Source organism: Vidua chalybeata, chromosome 14 (genome assembly GCF_026979565.1).
Source record: "Vidua chalybeata isolate OUT-0048 chromosome 14, bVidCha1 merged haplotype, whole genome shotgun sequence".
In the NCBI taxonomy this organism is placed as follows: Eukaryota; Metazoa; Chordata; class Aves; order Passeriformes; family Viduidae; genus Vidua; species Vidua chalybeata.
The window spans coordinates 5,978,708-5,997,352 of NC_071543.1; the positions used below are offsets into that span (position 1 = coordinate 5,978,708).

Here is an 18,645-nt window from a genome sequence, read left to right on the forward strand (position 1 = left end):
CTTTTTGGTTTTCAGAACAGTTTATAGTGAACCACACAAAGATTAATCAGTAAGTCTGCTCCAATCTCCATCTACTTTTATTTTGCCTTATTCCAAACCAACTTTTCCGGTCAGGACAGGAGATAAACAGAAAAGAAAATGTATGTTAGTGTTTGGAGTAACTAGAAGATGTAAAATGGGCATGGTTTTGTATTAATTGATGAAAATTTTAGAAGAAAATGTATATAGCAGAGACTTTAAGAAGTGTGTGAAACAAAGGCAGATGGATATTTGTATGGAGCCTGCAGCTAACGTAAATTCCACTTTTTTAACGGGAAATATCTCTGTGATTCCTTATCTGCTTCTTTCCTGGGCATCAACTGGGCATTCACAACTGCAAAAATTCTGGTGGACCTATCCAGAAGTCCAAATCCTTCCTGATTTTTATCCAGTTCTTTTTGCAAGAACAATAATACATTCTTTAAAATTGTTTGAATGTCAAATGGTATTGTCTCAGGTGGCTCTGTAGAAAATGTTATTATTTACAATATTTTTCCATTCCCAAAATAATTCAGTTGCAGATTGTTTTGACTGTCTTTTTGCTAAAACACAGAGAGCATTGTAGCAGGCAAAATATAAATTTGACAGGTAAAAAAAGCTTAAAAGCATATGGTTTGCCTATACTGCATCACACAATGTCATTCTCAATTATAGACACCAAATCCAAACACTTTGAAACATTTTGAAGGTGTTTGACAGTTTAGAAACATTCATCCACATAAAAGTAGCATAATATTTTAAAATTACTGATGAAGAATGATATGAAAATACCTGGTCCTGATCATTTTTGTCAGTGAACTTTGGGAATGTGATGGATGAAATTGAAACTCCTTGGCCACAGTAGTGTAGTTTGGCAGAGGCTCCAAAGGAAGCAAGTGCCTTCTTGTTCCAAAGGAAGCAAGTGAGCTGAAACTGGATCAAGAAATTTGCTCTAGGAAAGAATACACCACAAATTCATGTGCTAAATATCATTAGTGATATCATAATTGATTGTGTTGGTGAATATTTAAGTAGGAGTGAAAAGAAGTTGTCTCCTGGGAGATTTTCCACTTCACACAACAAATGAATATTTCTACATCAATCTTCCCCATCATCAGAAAGAAGGTTGTGCCACAGCACCTTAACACAAACACCCTCCTCTTGATTATATTTTAGACCTGAAATACAGGGAAACAAAATAACTGGTGTGGTAGGAGTGGTGGAAGAACTGTGACATCTTCCCTCATTACAAATTAGGTAGTGAGGTACTTCAAAATGGAAAGTTGACTTTTTGCCATCTGCAAGTCATAATCTTACTCTTAATGCTTTGGTAGTCTAATTAATGTAAATGCACAAGTCTGAATAATTGCTTTGGGGTCATCTTAATTAGAACTTCCATCTTTTAATTGGCAAAGAGATTAATTAAGATAGACCCTCAACTGTCCACTAAATCCCATGCCTTATATTTTGTGAAGAATTTTCCCATCTCTACACTAGTGCAGGTCAAGAATACTAATCCTACCTCACTCTTCCACTCTGCCAGCTACAGAGGGAAATATTCCTCTGACATGCATACTAAATCTGGCTCCCTGCATTTCCTGTGAATGGATGAGCTGTGGAAGAAACAGCTGTCACCACTAAAACCCCACCTCTGGAAATGCAGAGGTACAGAAAGGGCAGAGCAGAGGGAGCAGAGCTCCACACTGGGAGGACCCAGAGACCAGCCCACTCAGAGAAGCACTGGACATGGCCAAGCCTGGGCAGTGGCTTGGTAGCCTGAGGAAGAGGAGCCATGGTAGGAAATTCCTGGGAAGGAAAAGTGTGGAGAAAGAACTTAAAACCTTGATAGTGTAAGAGTTCTTAATGCACAACTTTCTTGTATCCAGAATGCATGATTTCTCATTAATTTCACAATCTCAACACTAGAAATGACTTAAAGTACAACTGCACTGGGTTTTCAGGGGAAATTAAATGAGAACTGGAAAAAAAATAGCAAGTGGCATTTCCAGCCAAGTGCCTCTGGCAGGTGTAAAGATTTCTGAGCTATTTACAGCCACCCCCTGGTTCTGCTGTTCAGTTTGTTTCATCAGATGGTTCTGATGGGTCCAGATGGGGTCCAATAGACCTCTTAGCTCAAAGTAAATTTCATCAGGTTTTGAGTTGCTCAGAACTTTTCCTGTCTGGGAAGAGGCAGACCTCTGCAAAAATTGAATTTTCTTGACGAAAACTAAAATAAAATCTTAACTACCAACCTATGCCAAATCAATTCCTCCACACTACCAGTCATGCAAGGACTGTTCAGGATAGTCTGGGGTCAGAGTGATTAATAGTTAAAGTGCTAATGAAGTAAAAAGAGCTAGTTAGCAGATTTATTGCCAAATCAGGTACTTCTTGCTTAAAGAGTTGAACCAAAAGTCAACATTTCCCCTTCAAATTGGGATTCTGTCTTGTCTATTCAATGTCAGATGCTTGGGGATGCTGAGTTATACAAATGGTGTCTGTCCAAATCCCAGATACACAGGAGGGGGACATGGAGCTGCAGAACTCCACTGCCTTAGAGGAAAGCAGGTCAGCTGAGATTACCACGGGAAGTTATATCTTCTTTAAGTATTTTCCTCAGATGAAAACAAATAAAATACCTGTCCTATAGACTGCTACAACCTGTTGGGAGGGCAGCAGTGATATAAACATGTTCATCTTCTTTCTCTTTTATCAAAAAGAACACATTTCTACCACAGCTGCATATAAAAAATTAGATAAATTAGAAAATGGGGTTGAGGGGATTTTTTGGTAACAGATTCAAACTTCATCAGCTCAGAAACTGCAAGTGTAAGAGGCTTTTTTCCCTAACAAAACTGTCTATGCCTTGCCATGAACTGATGCACCTCTTTATAGTGTTTCCTTCAAATATAAATTTAGAAATAGAAAACATACTACACCACCACCACCATGGAAAGTGTGCTGCTTCAACCTGTGAAGCTGGGCACAGAGTAATAATAAAGTGTTAGCATAGAAATACTGTACAAACCAGCACCTGTATATTAATAGAAATGTTTACCTCCAAAATTATTTCAGTGATCCAGCAAAGCCTCAAGTTGCCATGATTATTACTATACCAAAGTCAGATCAGAATGTGAATAACCTCAGTTTTTCACTTAAAAAAAGCCAAACCACACATTTTCTCACACTCTGAAAATAAAGATATAAGGTAGTTCAATGTGAGGGATATGACCCAGCTGGCTTTTTCATTTTTTTTCATGATGAAATGTTGCTAAATGTCTCAGCGCCAACAAATGAAAACAACTGTGTGAAAAAACTGAATGCCTTTGAAGAAAATCCTGCTAGTTGAAGGAAATTGTCAGTCTGCAAAACAGGCATGTTCAGATTGCTGGACCTCCTCAATTTCACAGTATGGGGATTTATTTTCAACAGGTTTGTAACTGGTGGTCCAGCACAGCTCTTCTAATAACTCTTGCAACAGCTTTGAGTTGAAACTGGAGGGCAAAACCACCATCAGTGATGAAAGGTGGTGGAGTCAGCACATTTCCTGACAAAACAAAGCCTCATGAGGATCACACCTGACCTCTGTTAACAGAGGCAAAGGATAATGTGATTGTGTAGGCAATGTGCTCATAAACCTATAGGCAAATGAGACAGGGAACCCACAGCTTTACCTCTCTGTAATGCAGACTTGAGAAAAGCTGGAGAGAGAGAATAAAAACACGTTTTTATTCTCTTTGCAGCCTTTACAAACCTGGCAGGCCAGCATAAAGAGGCAGAATCCAAGAGCAAAGACAATACTTCTTGTTTGATTCCTTCAGCATTCAGGGAAATAGGTCTGTGTTCTCTGAAAATAACATCAGGTCTGCTTCAAAGGGCTACTGGTGTTGCACACATATTTCTTCTAAGCAGAAAACCCTGCAAAGTCCTGAATGTGTGGCTGAATGCTCAGGTCAAAGGAGCAATTGTTACTTTCAAGCTGCCTTGAAAGTGTCATCTAAGTGACATTACTGAGACCAGGGCCTCTGAAGGATCCTGGCATCAGGGCCCTCCCACAGGTCCTGGGAAGAAACCAAAGCACTTGTCCAAGGAGGAGTTTAATAATATTTCCCTTTCTGTAGTGAAGAGCTCCCTCCTGACCTTCTGGCTACTCATATTAATTCCAGCACTGTTATAACACATGTATTTGACCTCAGAGGCAAGAAGGTGCCTTCACTGGAACATTTCTACACAGAGACTCTAAAAGCAAATGGATTGGGGTTGGAAGTGAAAGCCATGACTTAGAAACCTGCTCATCTACAGCCCTTCCTCTCCTCTGGACATAAATACCCCTTCTCTGACAGGGTCCTCAAAGCCCTAAATCCTGTAGGGCTGTGTCAGAATGTCAGAGCTGTGAGCTACAGCCAAGTGTGTGCCACACAGCAGCCTGATCCAGCAGGTGCTGAGGAATTGTACTGCTGTACCCAGCTGTCCTGGAGTGATGTAGCACATCATAAAACCAAGACAGGCACTGAAGAAAAATGACTCTTAGGAAATATGTCAGGACTTCTTTTGGAACTTCTTTAGTTCCTTACCAAATGGAAAATGTGTCAAAACTAGAAGGGAAATAAGCAGCAGTTTAAAAAATTAAAGAGAAAAATTGTTTTTCTCTTTAAGGAAAGATTATCTCTACTTCTTGTATGGATATGCATTTTTATGTAGGCTCTTCTCTGACTTTTACATGCCCTGGATAAATAAGTGACAGGTATGTGAGAATAATATAAAATCAACATCTTCATATAGATTACTTTCCTTGATATCACATAATTCATCGTCTTTATTGTAGATCAATCATCTCCCACCTAACCTTCATCAAAAATAATCCTGAATATTATTCTACCATCTTGCCTACAAGAGAAGCAGAGCAAAGCTGAAACTAATTTGGGATCCAGAGTCTACAGCGTGCCTTTAGTATCAGGCAGGAGTTAATAGAACTGGCACTGAACTGACTTCTGAGCTGCTTACCAAGGAATGTGGGAAAACTGAGAAAAAATGCATCTTAGTCTATGCCAGTCAGGGCAGGAGAGGAGGTTGGGAAGGCTGCTTCCCAGTCCCCAGGGGCTCCAGCATCGAGGCCCCACCTATACAGCACCATGCAGGAGCTACCAGTTCCTCCCAGCAGGCACAGCTGAGCTCTGGGCATCCTGTTCAGACCCTCTGCTCAAGAAACTGCAAGGAAACAACCTCAAAAATGCACCATTTGATGGGCTCTCAAGATCTGACTCTATCCACCTCTCTTTTTTTTTAAAGTTTTGCTAAGTATATTATGGTGTTTGGAAGCAGAAGTTCAGATTCTCCTTCTGCCAGGACTACTTTTCTTTATTTTGGTCAGAACTGAAAGTTAATTATTTCCTGCTTCAAGAGCAGTAGAGTGTTTATTGGGATGTTCCCTACAAACTTATCAGAAGTGTTATAGCTCAGTAATAAATGAGCTTCCAATTAATTAAATTCAGCTCTCCATATAGACAGATCTCTCCAGAAACTGTTTCTTCTTTTCCTCTTTCTGTATCAACATGAGTTCCTACAAAGCAGGAAGGAGGCATTCACTGGAGTTTAATATAATGATTGCAGAACGTTGTACTCATGGTGAAACTCATCCTTAGTGAATTAATGTTTAAAACAAAATAGATATATTATTAGTTTCACTCTTAAAATGTAATTTCTTTGGGTACAGACTTTGCACTTACCTTTTTTTTAATTTAAGTATTCTAAAATTGGCAGTATAAAATTGGAGCTTCCATCATTTTTAATAGAATTTTTGATAGCATTTATCTCTAATTGCCTTTAAATTACCTTTTAGAGAAGAAACTTTCATTCTTGATCAAGATAATGTGAAATACAACAAAAATTATTTGTATGTAAGAAGGAAAAGAGGATGTTTTTATTTTTTGCAGGTGTTACCTGCAGTGGGAAGGTTTTGAACCATCCAGCTATTTTGAGAGAGTTTTTACTACAGGGGAGTTGCTGTGAAAAAAAAAATTGAAGACACTTTTCTGCTTTACTTGGCTAAACATTCCATGCATTGGCAAGGAATAAAAATTAGGCTGCAAGACACTCCAAAAAAACTGTTCTAAGTTCACTTATTCCACCACAGACTTAAGGAACAAACTTTAAACTTACTGAGTGCTCCAGGAAATGCCCTTTGGTGTCTCTGTGGTACCAAGTCCCTGGGGAAGGAGTGAAACAGAAGGGAACTCTTTGGGTTTGCTCCAGGCGCGAGCTGCAGCTTGGCCAATGTGCTGTGTGGCCATGCCAGCTGCCCTGGGAGAGGCACTTCATTGTAACACCCATGTGTGGGTGCTCACAGGTAGAGAGTGGGCTCAGGCAGATCCACGCTCCAGGGCTCTTGGTTTCTGGGAAACCAGTGGCCTAAGTCTTGATACCTGGTGTAAGAATCTTGTGTAAGAGCTAAGTTTCTCCTGAGCTCCTGATGAATAGAGGCTCAAACACCTTGCAAATGGCGAAGGAAAGGAAAAAAAAAGTTCCCTTCCCACCTAAGAACAATGAGTGGTACAGAACAAAAACAAAATGAAGGACAGATGTAAGGGTGTGGGTGTGGGTTGTGTGGGAGTGTTATCCTGAGATCCAGGATACTGGAAATGCTGATTGGTGCAACATCCCTGCCTCGGGCCACAACAACAACTTGGGGCATAATTTTTGATTCATAAGCTAGGGAAAAGTTCAAATGGTCATTGAAAGAACTCTTGATGAAAATAAGGAATAAAATTTATGTATGACAAAAGTTTAGAGGGACTTATAAACTAAATAAGGAGGGGGAAAAAAACATTCCTATCACTCAAACTAAAAATGTGACTCCTCACAGAGCAACTCTAGAGAAAAAGTTGTCATGACTGATTCCTGAAGGCCCAGCAGTGTACACTCAGACAGCAAATGTACCTTTTAGGATAACACCACTTCCAAGTTCCTCAAGGGATCAACACCAAATGAGCAGGGAAGCAAAACTCCATCCCCTTTGTCTTGGCTTTTCTGGGCTAGTGAAGCACTGACAGAACTGCAGCCTGTGATCTTTGAGTAGGGAGAAGGGAGGAGGCTGGACAGAAAGGCTGACCCATGGCAGGAGAAGCAAACAGTCCCTTGGGCTGCTGGAAGCAGAGCCAGCAGAGCAGACACTTGCCGTGCTTGCCCATGGGAGCTGTGGTGCTGAACACAGCCAGCATCCTGCACACAACAGCCAAAGCCACGGTCTGAGGCACCAGCACCTGCATTTCACCCTCACAGTTTATGTGACTCTTAAGCTGAAGTTCCTGAATGGAAAGTCATTGTTAAAGCATTTTCATCCTGGGCCTGTGTCAGCACCTGCTTTGACATGGAAAGTTATAAAGGCTGAGGGGGTCTGCCTAAAAACTTTGGTGCATCTATCTTTATCTTCATTTATAGCAAGCCCACATTGAGCTCAAGTCTCAGCAGCTGGCTGAGCTTTCCAAAAAGCATTGATTTCTCTACCTGAAAGAGTGTGCACAGCCCTTGCTTTGAAGCTCATCCCTGGTAAGAAATCACTGTTATTGAAATCTCTCAATAGGGCACCAGCTTGCCCCATCAAATAGTATAGTAGTATTCTTTATTATTTTCTTCCCCTATAATTTATGCTGGAGAACATAATTCAGAGCAAAAATTAATAACAGCAGCCCCTGTAGATAGTGTGGTCAAACTGATCCAGATTTTTGTTAATGGCCCTCCCATCTGATTAACCATGATGCGTAATCCTGTCATTCTCACATGCAGCCTGTCCAGCTGGGTAATTTCAGATTTGTTCAGTGGCAGAGTTGGAAGGACAAATCTCCTGCTCAAATTCAATAAGAACAGAACAGCAGCAAACCCTAGAACTGGATGTAAAATTTAATCCAGGGTTTTAAGCATGTGTTCTTGTCTACAGTTTGGTAAAGATAATAGTTGTTGATTACTTTAAGTTTTATTAATGTTGAAGTAACATGGGAAAAATTACTGGATTGCTTTCTGAGATGAAAACTGAGTCATTTCTGGGCATGCTCATATACTTACTGTACTTGGTTTCCATGATCATGCCAGGTAAAAATAAGCATGCATAAATATTTATGCAGAATATTGCTTAAGGAGGCACAGCCAGAGCATTACACAAGCATCTGTATCGACACAAGTTCGGCATACTCATCCCATAAAAGGCTGCTGCTTGTGAGACAAAAGAGGAGATTTAGTGTCTGCAATTCTTCAGGTCTCCGTTATCCAGGCATTTCTTCAGTTCAAAACCCACAGTTAGCAGGAGTGATTAGACTGTTGTCACAGAATTTATTAGGCGTACAGAGATATTAGTCATACACATAAGAGATAGAGCCCTTTATTGAAAGCTGTTAGTGGGCAACGAAGTTTTGTGGATTTTTTAATTTTTATTTTTTTAATCAAGGTGAATCTGAAATGCCTGTTACTTTTAGAAGTTATGGCTTAGTTGTGATGCAGTAATACCAGCCAGGCCATAATGCAGAATGACATCTGGGTTAGAGAAGAGCTGGTACTGCACTAATTGTCCATATAGATTTTTATTGAATAAGCTCCATTTCAATGTCTATATATATTGACACCAACTATTTCAACTTTAAATGTTCTGTCCAGAAGATTACAAATGCTGATGATATTTAATATGACATTTTAAAGACAAAAGGCAGCCATGCTGGGCAGAAGTGATGGGTTAAGAGAATGACACAAGAGTGACAAAATTAGTTAAATCAGTTAAAGGTTAAAAATAAGATCTACTTTGTAACACATGCATGCAGAATAACAGGGATGCTTGTTACCTTCTGAGTTACTGGGTTCATATCTTCTACAAATTATAAGGCTTAATCTAAGGCATAAATCAGATGGTTTTGCTGAATTTATTTTTCTTTGCATTGCAACATGCCTCTAAGAAAAAAAATACCCCAAAACTTTATTTTTAATTTTTTCCAAAGTCCTTAAGAAACCCAGAAAAGGCTGCCAGTAATATGAAATGTAAAGATATTACCTCTTTTCCTCTGTCTCTCTCTCCCTCCCCCTCCCCAGCTCAGATACGTGGAAGATACCAGAGTCTGCAATTCTCTGCCAGGTATCAAAGGGGAGCTCCCCCATCTGAGAATGGGGAGTGCTGAGCATGATTCAGCTGGGAAGGAAACATCCTCTGTGCCATCATCAAATGATGAAAGTTGTGGCTCTGGATTTTACTAGCCTTTGAATCTCCTGCTTTCAACCCTTTTGAGGGAACGGCTTCCTATATCTGTGAACCTACAGGCATGTCCTTTTGAGCTGTAAAGGCTGGAGATGACTTTCATGCTGCACAAGGTTTGCGTGACTTAAATTCACTACCATGAATGTCTGGGAAGTAAATGCTTGGGACTAGAAATAAAACTGATGCAAAGAGTCCAGCTAGATAATAACTGTGTAGGGCTTCAAACCTCCAGAGTGTACTTAGAAGCATCTTACAATGGACCACAATTTTTTTTAATCACTTTCACTTTGTCCCTTGTGCAGCCCTACAATTAAAAAGTAGGTTATTATCCCTCTCAAAAACATATCAGGGGTAGCAGAAGGGATACTCTTATTTAGCAGAGTGAATGGATAGAGTAGGATAAAAGAGAAACCCATCTCAATGCTGCTCTTCATGTTTCAATGAATGTAAATGGAGATTTTGGGGACTTGGCAGTGTTTTGTTCTGAAGGTCAGCATGCAAGCTACTGGGTGACCTTTCTGTGTAATTAATTTGGATATTTTGCAGATCTGATGTGATACTGAGGCTAGAAGAAGATGAAATATGTAAAAACAAATGGTATATAATCTAAAGCCGTGCAACAAGCAGCTGTTTTCAAGGTCCGCCCAGTTTTGTTAGCTCTAGACAGCCTTCTTTGCTCCTAAACCATTTCAATGCCACTGTGAAGACCAACAGAAAGGTCTGGCTTGCATTGCAATAAGACTGCATCAATCAAAGTTGTGTTTCATTAAACTAACCTGGGGATGACTAGAAATAACTGTAGCATTTAACTTTGTGGTGTGAAATTCATTGCAGGTATTTGAAAAAAGTATTCTTGATAACAAAAATGAAAGAGAGATTACTAAGAAAGCAGATGTAAATGCTACTTCATTGCTTTTTAAGGCTTGGTAGTGAAAAGTCAACAACTAATACAAGTGCAATTAAAACATGGGAGTCATACTTATCAAAAGAGTGAAGCCTCCAAAATTGGCATCAAAGCAGTCTCTGCTCAGTGGATGCCCAATGTCAATGATTGAGCCTTTGAACATAAACCACAGAGTAAATGGGGTTGTAAACAACTGGCACACAAAGCACAAGAGGCAAAGGCCAGGGTGTCCCTGACCCAGATGGAGATGTTCGTGCACAGCAATATGGCCCATAGCATTCCAGCACAGTTCTATATGTTTCATTGATTAGAATAAAAAGACAAAAAGTCCTAAGGCTTATGATCCTGAGTTTTGAAATGTTTCAGACTAGAAACACTCTTATTTGAAGGGGAACTCTGCTGCAACACTTCCATTTTTATGATACATCACCCAGTGTTACTTGGACGTCATAAAATCATTTTGTTTTCTCAAAATATTTTTCAGAGATTCAGCTTGAAACTGCAAGCTGATGTTCAGATATTTTTTTTCCTCTAGAATGTGGCAGTTATGAAGAAGCAGAGTTTATTCTGTGTTCTGTTGATCACCATAGTAACCTGTGCTCTCTGTATTTAATAGGGAACAAAAAGTTATTTATTTGACAGGGATGGAGTTCTGGGAAGCAATGGTTTATGAACACTGGCAAAATATTTTAATTGGACTATTTGCTTCTCAAGTTGTTAATGTGTACCAGTAATTTGCTCTTTATCTGTCATGAAGACCTCAGAAGATGAAATTGATTGTAGTTAAAAGGTGCTCATTAGAGTTACAGCTATTTTCTACTCTTAGCAGTTGTTAAATAAAGCTGGAGAGTGCCCTGCTCAGTCCAGATTGTTTACTTATATGAAAAGCACAGTAAAGATATCTTGTTTGCTATTTGGCTTCTTTTGTATTCTCAGGAACTAAAGGGATTCCTAAACTGCAAACAAAAGAATGATTGACAGTTGTTATTTATTGAAATCATGCTGTTTCACATCAGCACAGGTCTATTTTTTTCAGGCCCTAAGGGTGAGATTACCCACCAGTTTTTAATTGCTCCTTTATTGGTGCAAATTGATGTATTTTATGAAATTACTTTCAGTGTGTTAATTGATCTTTTTGCCTGCTTACTCTTAACAGGGATCAATCCATTGATCTGCCTCATAGAAATGGCCCCACAAAATGCAGAGGTGGCACAGATGTGGCAATAACTGGTATCCAGTGTGGGGCCGAGGAACCTGACATGTTTTTTTTTTACCCATACCCTTGTTATGTGGGACTGGCATCAAATCTGCCTTCTTATTGAAACGTTCCTTGAGCAAATTTTGTCTCAGGGGCAAACTGTAGGAGACCAGGGTGGCTGCCCATGCAGGTTTTCCTTTGTGAAGAGAGTTTCTGCACTTTCAGTACCCTGTGGAAACACACCATGATGTGACATATTCCCCAAAAGGTTTATAAAGGAATCCATCAGGAAAACATGTGATCATTACACTTCTCATCTCTACCTGCAATGCATGCTTCATTATCAAGCATCATTACTATATAGCTATAAACCACTTAATTTTTCCTACCTCTACAATTTACCTAAACCACAATTACAAACACATATTTTTAGGCAATGTTCAGTCTCTCATATACTTTTATATCCTACCTATCTATTCTTAAGCATTCTATCATTCTGCAGTGAACCATATTTTACAGTGCATACAATTTTAAAACTTGAATTTCACCAGTCCTATAGGGATTGTTTTACCCAGAAGAATGAATTTATTTCTTTAAACTCAGGAAGAATTTTGATGTTAACTCTGAGATATTAAACATATCAAAAAAAAGAAAAGGAAAATACAGCTATTAATTCAGAATTTTCATTTTATTGGAAGCACAGGTCCAGTAATTAATATACTTATTTTATACAGTTAAATATACATTATACCCTGCAGAAGGAGATGCAATCAATACCAAGCAGCAAGCGAAATGTAAGTATTGATTGTACAAAAACCCCTTTCACACTCATGTTATCAAGGAGATTTTCAAACCTCTATTCTTAGGAGCACCATTTGGAGGATTGTGCATATGCATGTGTAAAATGAACTGCTATTATGACTTCATCTGTGTGTGTGTTGGCACTGCAGAGAGTTTTGCTGAAGTAATAATTTGGTGGTATCAAGAGGCAGAAAATCGGATCACAGAAGCACAATTCAGATGGAATTGCTGAGTAAGTGCACTGTGTTTTTTACTGTCCTGTAAAGAGATTAAATACCATACCTGGATAATATTTCATAAATACCACACACAGAGTACTTATGAGATAGATAAGGCAAGGCTGGTAGCACAATCAAAAATCAGAGGAAGTGTTACCTGCAATGGATGCATTTTTCTAACACAAGGAGCTCACTGGGAATGAAGAGATTTTGCCCCAAAAACCAGTTAAGTAAAATTTTAGGAATGCTTTTTAATTCCAAAGCCTGCAGAATGCAGGGGGACTGGGTATGGTGTGATTGATGGCTTAACTTTGGAGACCAGGTTCAGAATTTTCAGTGGCTTTATAGAACCTAACACTGCATCAACTCCACTCTAAATTATCAAAGATGTATAAGTCTCATTTTTAGATTTATTTAGAGCAAGTCTATATAGGCAGGTGCACAAAGAGACAGGCTTTCACTGGGTTAATTTTGAGATGACAACTAGTTCTGAATAACAGTCCAGAACAATCATTCAAGATTACAAATCAATCATGAACAATATAACTTTTCTTAAAATATTAAGCCTGGATGAGCTTACCAAACAGTCAGGACCAGTCCAAACACTTTAGCCAAGTGCACAAGCACAAGATTCTTGCCTAACTTAAAGCACAAACAGGTAAAACTTCAATTGTCCTTGCAGCTTTATCTGTAAAACAGGAGTTCAAAATCTACCTTTCACAAAGCTGGGATGCATTTAAATAACGTGATATTGGATACATTGGATACAATAAGAAGATCTTGGATGGGATACTGCATAAATGCAAAGCATTAGATCATTAAAGCCTACTGTTTATGCTCTCACATTCTGATGATCAATGTATGCTTATATCCTTTTTCCAGAAAATAAAACAGTTATTCCTGAGGTAATGGTGAGCAGCTTGTAGAGAATTCACATATAGGAGTTGTGCATAAATTATGCAGCAAAGAATTTACAGAGATATTTCATTTCCTTTACAAATGTCAACACTGGAGAACACTGGTGACAGATATCACACACAATCCACCTTTTGTTAATTTACACAGAGACACAGTACACAGGTCACACATAAACAAAGAGAAGACTTTAGCTCAAGAAAAGAAATACAACTGCAAAATGGATTTGCTTGCACAAAGGCATAGAAGTTATCAAATAAAGCAGGAAAACAATATTGGTTTTAATATAGGCACCCCTAAAAATATAGGCTTTGCAGAGTTAATAGGGTCTTGATTTAGGTTCTTACCCAACCCCAAAGTCCCAGACTCGGCTCCATCCACTTATTGATTTGTCTGGCATGCTGGGTTGGGGGTTTTTTGTTTCTTTTTTTCCAGAAATGCTTTTCTGCTCTCAAATTTTAGCTAGCTCTCCCAGAAGAATGTCTAATACAGTCACAAAGAGCAATTCTGTTCCTTACAACTAAGCTATTGACTATCGTAATAAAAAGGAAAGACAGAAGTCATGTCAGCTTAGCTTCTCACAGGATCTCACAGTGCTCCTCCATTCAAAAACAATTATGTAATCAACAAGCAATGGGTAACGAATTGCAAAATATCAGGAGCCCTTAATTTTCTATGAGGTATGATAAAAACCTTATAAAGTTGGGCAGTTCTTGAGAAATAAAACACCTTATAACTACCACCAATACATCAGTTCTTTGATATTTTGCTACAATACCTCTTCTATTTTATTTTTTTCTCTCCTGCTACCTGACATCTGAACACCTATAATTTTAGACATAAAGACCACATGTCAGAAAAAAAGATCCACAGAAAGAGAGTTGCAGAATGTTATTTTTACCATTTGCAGACAGTAGTTTACCTGATGTGCATCTTCAACACCTTTGTCTTTATATGGGGAGGAAGTGGTTTACATGAAGGAGCACAAAGAGACAGCACAGCTTCTTTAACAAGCCTTAACAATTTTGTTTTTATTAAATTTCTACAGTAAAATTGAAAACCTTTGGGGGAGAAAAAATAGGGGCAAAAAAGCCCTGATGATGAATTATCAAGGAAACAAAGAGGAAATAAAGCCATGCTTAGAAGAGATTAAACAAGTCATAGAGTTTTTCATAAAAGTAGGATGCAGGAAATAGAAGGAGATATAAGTGATTGATTGAGGTGCAAATGTATGTGTGGGCAGGAGGAAAGCAAAGGGTAAATTTGTCTGGGGAGTAAATCCATTTAGGTCATTATAGTGCAATATGGCCATGATCCAGCAAAACACTTGAGCATATGCTTGGTTTTAACATGACTCACTCCCAAAAGCTGAGCTCTGCTGACTTGTTCAGACTCAGGTTTGAGTGTGATTTCATCAGTATCCTCTCTTGAATTGTATCACCCCACTTGAAAGCCTGTAAGACAACAAAATGAAAGATGGAATGGCTTTGGATGGGTTATCTACCTGAAGAATCCATTCTGGACACAGCAAACTGCACACTCTGCTTTCCATAATGGAATGAGCTTAGAAATGGAAACTATTTTTGCAAACACAGAGGCTGAAAAAGAGGAATGTCAATGGCAGCCAGAGGGATGGGACGTTTGGATGTTGCAAGCTTTTATTTAATGGAAAACCATGCTGAAATTTTGAGACATGGCACATGATAACCTGATCTAACTGGGCCAAAATTATCATGCCTTTAATACTTATTTGTGTGGTTCCATCAGTGGTGCCTGTGCTTGCAGGCTGCAGGGTCCCAGTGGAAAAGGACCAGCTCAGGACCACCAGCTGTGCCACAGGAGTGCCTGAGGACAGGCCAGAGCAGCTCCCCTCTCCAAAGTGTCTCTCTGAAGACGCTTTGTGTTGCAGTCATTAACTGCTATAACAAGAAATGAATTCTTTGATTGTTCTTTCTACCCCAAGTTTTGCTGTGATTTCTGGCCAGGGCAGAGGAATGATATTGGAAGCAGTCTGACTAAATCTGTGGTTCTGAACCATTAATTTGAGCTGATTATCTTGTGAAAAGACCACAAGTTTAAATTTTAACTCATCTTCTCATCCATAGGAGTCCATTCTTTTTCCTCTCTAAGCTCCAATCTTACATTTTCTAGGGCAGAAAGAAATACCATCCTGGCTTTTCAGAAAAGAACAAAGTAGAAAAGATTAGATACACAATACAAGTCAGCATCACCAGGTACCATATTTATTTTTCTTAACTCGCTTTCCTGGGAAATGGGAATAGAAGGATCACAGATTTTATTAAACAATAAAGTTAATTTTAGTTCTCAAGGTTTCACAGAAAAGCATTAAAACATAATTCTTGCAATGTCACCACAAATATCACTTTGACTTCTTGAATTTTCCTCGCTTTTCAGCAGTGTCTCTGAGGATGCAACAATTCACTTATATAAGCAATTTGCAGAATAGAAGGATCTGTTCATCTAATATGTCACAGAGTTCTTTTTACTCTAGGAAGCTGTGCTGAAGCACAAGAGCAAACATACACATATAAATAAAACCAGTATGTTCACAGCTATTTTTTCAATTGCTGAATTTTATTAATAACCTACTAGGTAAAAGGTTTCTTTGAAACAATTCAGAAGTTGAAATTAAAAATGGTGTGTCATTTTCAGCATTTTTATGTTTCATTTATTGTCAGACTCTCAGTCAGCAAGATGAGGTGGGTGATAATTATTCAGGTTTGCAAATTAACCTACTTAGCAGGTCACACAGGTAACTGGCATAGATTGTGTCAAATCTCATTACTGGGATAATAATTTAATCAGTCAGTGCATTGACTGAAGGCCAGAGAATCTGGAGAATAAATTAAACAGGAAAATAAAATTAGTATCTAGACTGACATTAGATTTAAATACATGAAAACAATAAAATTATAAAGCATACTACTCACTAGGAGAAACCCAGTAAAGTCTGTAATGGGGACTGGGGGTATTGGGAGTGGGGATTTTCAACCACAACTTCCAGCCTGAGTATAAGAAAGAGTTATATGTCACCTTGCTACTATGAATGAAAGACAGTTTAACCCATGAGGAGGGTGTGTGCATGTGTGTTATTCTTTAGCATTTAAATAGACATGCAATGCAATTATCTTAGCTGCAGTGCTAGAGCCCAGACCTGTCCAGGCACACCTGCTTTGGGAGCTCTGGGTAACAATCCTGGCCTCTCCCTTCCTCTACATCCCAGCCTTCTTCAATTCTTTGTGCCTGGATTTGGAGCAATGACAAAGGAATGTCAAGTAAGAAGGTCACATAATGGATAAAATAATCATGCAGGATCTGTCAAGAAGGACAGGAGAGATGAAAAAATTACAATAAGTGTAATTGTCAAAGTCAAGGAGTCTGTGAAAAAGCTTCTTCTGTACAAAAATGCTCTGCATTTACAAGTTGACTGAGTATAGAAGAGGTAGGAATAGAAGAGTCTGCCTGGAAGTAGAAAAACATTTTCTGTGCAGATGGAGAAAAAACTACTGGAAGGAACAATAACATCTTTCAAAGTGATTTTTATACATATAGGTTACATATGAGTTCGCAGCTTGTATCTGCTTCAAAGAGAGGCATAAACTTTTCTAGAAATTATCAGAGTTTTATAATTCAAAATATAGACTGGAGAAAAAAAAAAAAAAACACAAAACACTATTAATGCCAAGACTTAGCTAGTCCTGAATGTGTGATGTGTAAGGTGTCCCACAGCACAGACAATAGTATATGGAACTCCAGGAAAGATGAGAATATGGTGAACTTGCCCTTGTCTTCATGGCCTGTTTTAATGGTTTACTGTCTGCAAGAACAAGAGGACTATAAAAGAAGCCATCACTCCTCTGAGCAGTGGATCATTCAGTTTAAACATATCTCATAGATGTTATAGCCAAGAATTACAGCACACCAAACACTGCTCCAGGACTTGTAATTTATTCACTCAGTAGGGAAAAAAAGTGGCTTCCATAGCAGCATTTTATAGGCCTCTGAAATAAAAAACAACCAGCATGAAAAAATAGCCAGTGGGCCAGGAATGAGTGTTGGTTTGGCCAGGAATGAAAATTTGGTTTGGTTTGTTTTTTATAACAATGAGCAATACCACATGCTTAAGTTAGTGGTGTGACCAAGTGATCTGGTCACATCCACTAACTAAATTTATGCTTCCACTAACACATTTATCCTGTCAAATATGTTATTTTGAATCATAAATTTTCTTGTTACTGAAAGAGTATGCACTATAGCAGAAAGGCTGAGCATATCTATTCCAGTTCTGGAATTACAAAAACAACATGCAGCTCTTAAATGTCATTTTACTTGTTCCCACAGAATGTAAATGCTATAGTAGTCAATAACTTCTTAGACCTTCCTTTGTTTTTTGGAAAGATTAAAGCAGGGCAGCACCATTTGTGGATGCTACTCACTAGTTCAGGAGTGCCAGATAACAGAAACTGCATGCAGAAGAAAAATCACTTTCACCTAATTAGTAGAAAACTTAACACTGATGAGCTAAACTTTCTCTTTAAAATTTTCCTTGATAAAGAAGTTACAAGCTTAAAGATAATAAATTTATTTATTTGTTTATTTAAATGCAAAGCAAGAGCTCAAAAGTCCTGGATAAATTTAGTGTAAGGGCCTTTCAGCAGGTGTCAGCAGTTACAGAAGACCCACAGTTACCCACAGTCCCACAGTCTGCTTTTCTGGTTCTTGTGATTATTTTCAGTGTTTTCAGCTCATTGCTAATTTTTATATATTCGTTACGAAACTAATAAATGGCTAATCAAATTATACAGGCTACAGTCACAGACAAGAGTGCCAGTGGGTTAGGAAACTCCATCAGAATACTGAATATTTCATTACCTAGCTATCTAGAAAAATCAGATTTTATAAATGCTTTGGTAAGGCAAAAGCATTGTTGACTGATTCATTTCCATGATGGTCTAGTAAGCCTTCCTTTCAGAGCTTAGCTAAGGGTGCTAACACAGCCTTAGCAGAACAATTCCCATTTTGGAAAGACAGGATATATCCTGAGCAAGGTTTCAAGCCCAAGAGTGAGCAGCAGTGTGGGTCTAGAGGTGCCTGCTCTGCTGTAACTGTCAGGGACCACTGCAGAGACTGCACACATAGGAACTGCACACACAGGAACTGCATCTTCTTCAAAGATGGATTTTCCAGCATGACAGCAGCTCTGAGTGATCTCTGGGGAAAGGATCAATTGGAGACTTTTGGCTTCTCTTCATTTATTACATTTTCCATTGAAATAATATTTCCCATTGTTCTCAGCCCACCCCAAAACAGAACTACACGTGCTGCGGGGCAGCCACTT

The 18,645-nt window shown here is 38.6% G+C and overlaps 1 protein-coding gene across 1 annotated transcript in view; it reads right to left on the minus strand.

Moving 5' to 3' along the window:
- The window catches only part of LOC128795375 (translation initiation factor IF-2-like), a 55,291-nt gene that overhangs the window by 16,284 nt on the left and 20,362 nt on the right, over positions 1–18,645 (minus strand). The window contains exon 7 of the mRNA XM_053956101.1: positions 811–970. Within this exon, the coding sequence (XP_053812076.1) occupies positions 830–970 (141 nt within the window). The 3' untranslated portion in view covers positions 811–829. The remainder of the gene's footprint in view (positions 1–810; positions 971–18,645) is intronic.